The 3,274-nt window shown below is 39.8% G+C and overlaps 1 protein-coding gene across 1 annotated transcript in view; it reads right to left on the minus strand.

Moving 5' to 3' along the window:
• Positions 1-353: 353 nt before the first annotated feature.
• LOC104073478 (utrophin-like) overlaps positions 354-3,274 on the minus strand; it is a gene marked incomplete at its 3' end in the record, with an annotated part of 101,853 nt that continues 98,932 nt past the window's right edge. The window contains exons 21-22 of the mRNA XM_009573276.1: positions 807-1,042; positions 354-534 (exon numbers count right to left, since the gene is read on the minus strand). Coding sequence (XP_009571571.1) covers positions 354-534; positions 807-1,042 — 417 coding nt within the window. The remainder of the gene's footprint in view (positions 535-806; positions 1,043-3,274) is intronic.

Here is a 3,274-nt window from a genome sequence, read left to right on the forward strand (position 1 = left end):
CATTTTTCATTTCTATTATTATTATTTATTTCTGTAAGTGCCAGAGACACACAGCTTTTCAAACTATATTATCCACCTTAAATAAATTTTGCTAATTCCTTAAATGTAGTTTCAGGAATGTTGCTTCCTTGCATAATCTCTTTTAACACCATGGAACAATATATTTTGTAGTGTGCACAGAGGAGATTATATGAATATTCAGGTGAATAAAAAGATTTTGTCAGCCTGACCCAAAGCCTCCCAGAATCAGTAGGAAAACTCCACCAGAATTCAGTGAGTTTTCAATCAGCTCAAAACAACAAAAAAATCAGAACACAAGTATCAGGAGGGCTTATGTTTTTGGGGTTTTTTACCTTTCTTCAGCTGCTGGTGACATTCCTCTAGTTTCTGATGAGTCAACTTGAAGTGATTAAGAAAACCATGCAAGCTCTCCTGAATGAAGTTTGGAGGCATGGGCTGAGAGGTGAGTGCCTTGCACGTGGCCTTCAGGTGTTCCAACTGTGGACTCAGGCTTACAAGATGAGTTAACTCCCGCTGTGAAAGATTAAAACCAAAACCAAATCTCACACTTGCCCTGTTAACACAAAGATTTTAGCAAGCTACTGCAGCACAGCTCCTCCACGTTACTAGGGCAACAACATTAAAGTATTCCTGTGACACAGGTACCAAAATCTTCAGGCAAATCTGGCGCCCTGGATGCCTCAGTAATTTTGAGTTACCTTATTACTGATTAGGCTAAGCTCCTCTGGGGTATTCTGTGCTCCTAACAGCTTCCAATCAAAATTAACAAGTTTTGCCAGACTTACCTGACATAAGTCTTTCAGGACTGCTGAGGGCTGGGATGCTGAAGAAGCGTCATTTTTAAGCCAGTTATCCTTCTCAATTACAGTCTTCTCAAGCTCACTCATTTCCTTAAAATAAGCACTTATATCTTCCTGGTACTTTATCTTTCTGGCCACTTCTTCCAGATGTTGAACCACATCTTTCCACCCTGACAATATTTTCTCCATCACACTTTTTATATCCACTGTAGAAAGTCCCTCTAAAAAGATTATATACATTATTGTTAGATTAACTGTAATACATTTTGATTAACAGGCATTTAACCTTTCCCCTTTTCAGATACAGGTGCACATTTGCATTAACATGCAAAATGCTTTGATTCCAAGTCCACTGTCCATAAAACTGTACTTATTACTAACAGTGTTTCACCTTTTTATTTCCACATTAACAGTAAAATGAAGAGTGAGATATTCTACTTCCATTGTTTCCCTTGACAACGTTTGAATTTATAACGATGAGCTGACTCTCGACTATCACGACTCTCTTCACCATCATTTGTGTCTAAATGTTGATATGTGGATTTAAGCAAAATAAGCTTCATTTAAGTAGGCTTCCAGTGAATTTATTTTTTTAAATGATTCCAGACTCCACAAAGAAAAAGGGAAGCAGCAAACTGGAAGGCAGCAATAAAATCACTGAAAAGGTAGATGGAAATCCTGTCAGCCTGGGAGAGAAAGGGAGCAATGGCTAACAATGCCACATTGCATGCAGACATGATTAATAACTAGGTAATATGAATAGCTACAAAAGCAACATGACAAAACATAAGGTTATTTCCCGCTCACAGTGACTACCTGAAGCACTTGCTACACCATCTTTTTGACTAATCAATGCATTACTTGAGGATGCAGCAGCAGAAGTGAACAGACCTCCCACCCGCTCCTTGTTCTTTTATTTCCTCAAGTGCCAGAAGTAACTGACGATTTTGCTATACATGAAGAAATTTCAGCACAATGTGTATTCAACAGTACATTCTTGCCATTGCAAGTTTCTGATGCAGATTCTCTTTCAAGGTACCACCTTCTTTTTATAAGGAATATTTGGGTCATTTGAACTTAACAGTTCTGTCATTTAGATCAGGGTATAAGGAGGAGATTCACACAGAGGGGTCTGTTTGCTGCACCGCTTTAGCATAAGTGGAGCCCAGTGCTCTGGTCTAGGGCAGCCAGCCAGCTTCTACAAGGTCACTTGAAAGTTCTGCTCCACAGATCCTCCCTGCGCTTCACATGCTGGCCATAAACTTGGCACATCTGCAATACAGAAGCACAGCAGCGGCAACCAGCCACATAAGAGGAGCGTGCACACAACAATCAGTCACTGCCATTATGGCACAGCTTGTACATGCCCCAAGATAGAAATGGATGTATACACACACATGCCAGTGCTGTGTATTATTCCACGCAGGTGTAGCTGGGCCTGGTTTTGGAGAGAACGGCTGTCATTCTGAGCTGGACAAAACATACTAGCAGACTCTAACAAAGCCAGAGGCTGTAGATTGGTTATTTTCTACAGATCCCAAAAGTAAAGATGGCAAACAATTAGGAAGCAATTTCTGTATCTTATTTTTTGCTGATACAAACCAGTTTTTGAACTATGCATTTCCCATTATGACCAACAGATACTGGTTTCACAGCCATGACCTGTCACAGCTGAAGGGGTTTATAAAAGAGAAAGAGAGGGAGGGAGGGAGAATCTCTGTCCAGGTTTGAAAACAAGGAACAGGTACAAATTTTCATAACCCAAACTCCAGGTCAAATCAGTGGATTCCAGCCATCAGCTTTAGGGCAATGGCACCCACCGTAAAAAGCTTCAGCTGTAGCAGGCAAGGAGGGGAGGATTGGAGATGCTTAGCAGACTGGGGCATCCAGGCAAAGGGGCTGGGCAGGAAAAAAGTGACGGTTGGGAAATCAAATGGAAATCAGCATTTTCCAAAAGGGATGCTGGTCAGTATGCAGGACAGTAATACCATCCTTTCACCTGTCTGAATGCTACCAGTCATAGCAACTTCACCAGAAGCCAAGTGCATAGCAGATCTAAAAGACTGTCTCTGGATGATACAAACAGCTCTTTTATGGAGAAAGTCACATTTCACTGATGGAGTTTTGTCATATTATGAAACAAGCTTTTGGCAAGGACTAAAGATTCAAGTTTCACTGATGTTAATTATAAGTTTCCAGGGACAAGTGTTTTAATTGACAATCAATCATATTCTCAAGCATGTAGGCTTCTCTCTTGCTTTTTAGCCATAAATTGTGACTGTATCATCAAAACATACTGACAGGTTTTACAGAAATAGAGAAAACTATGCATAAAGACAGATATACAGATTCTATCAAGCCTAAATTTGGTTTCAAAATTTCCACTTTAAGGCAGTTATATTTTAAAATTTTATACTTAAAATCTCCACACAATTTAAAATTAAACCAACTCT

Source organism: Fulmarus glacialis, unplaced genomic scaffold (genome assembly GCF_000690835.1).
Source record: "Fulmarus glacialis isolate BGI_N327 unplaced genomic scaffold, ASM69083v1 scaffold322, whole genome shotgun sequence".
Classification (NCBI taxonomy): domain Eukaryota; kingdom Metazoa; phylum Chordata; class Aves; order Procellariiformes; family Procellariidae; genus Fulmarus; species Fulmarus glacialis.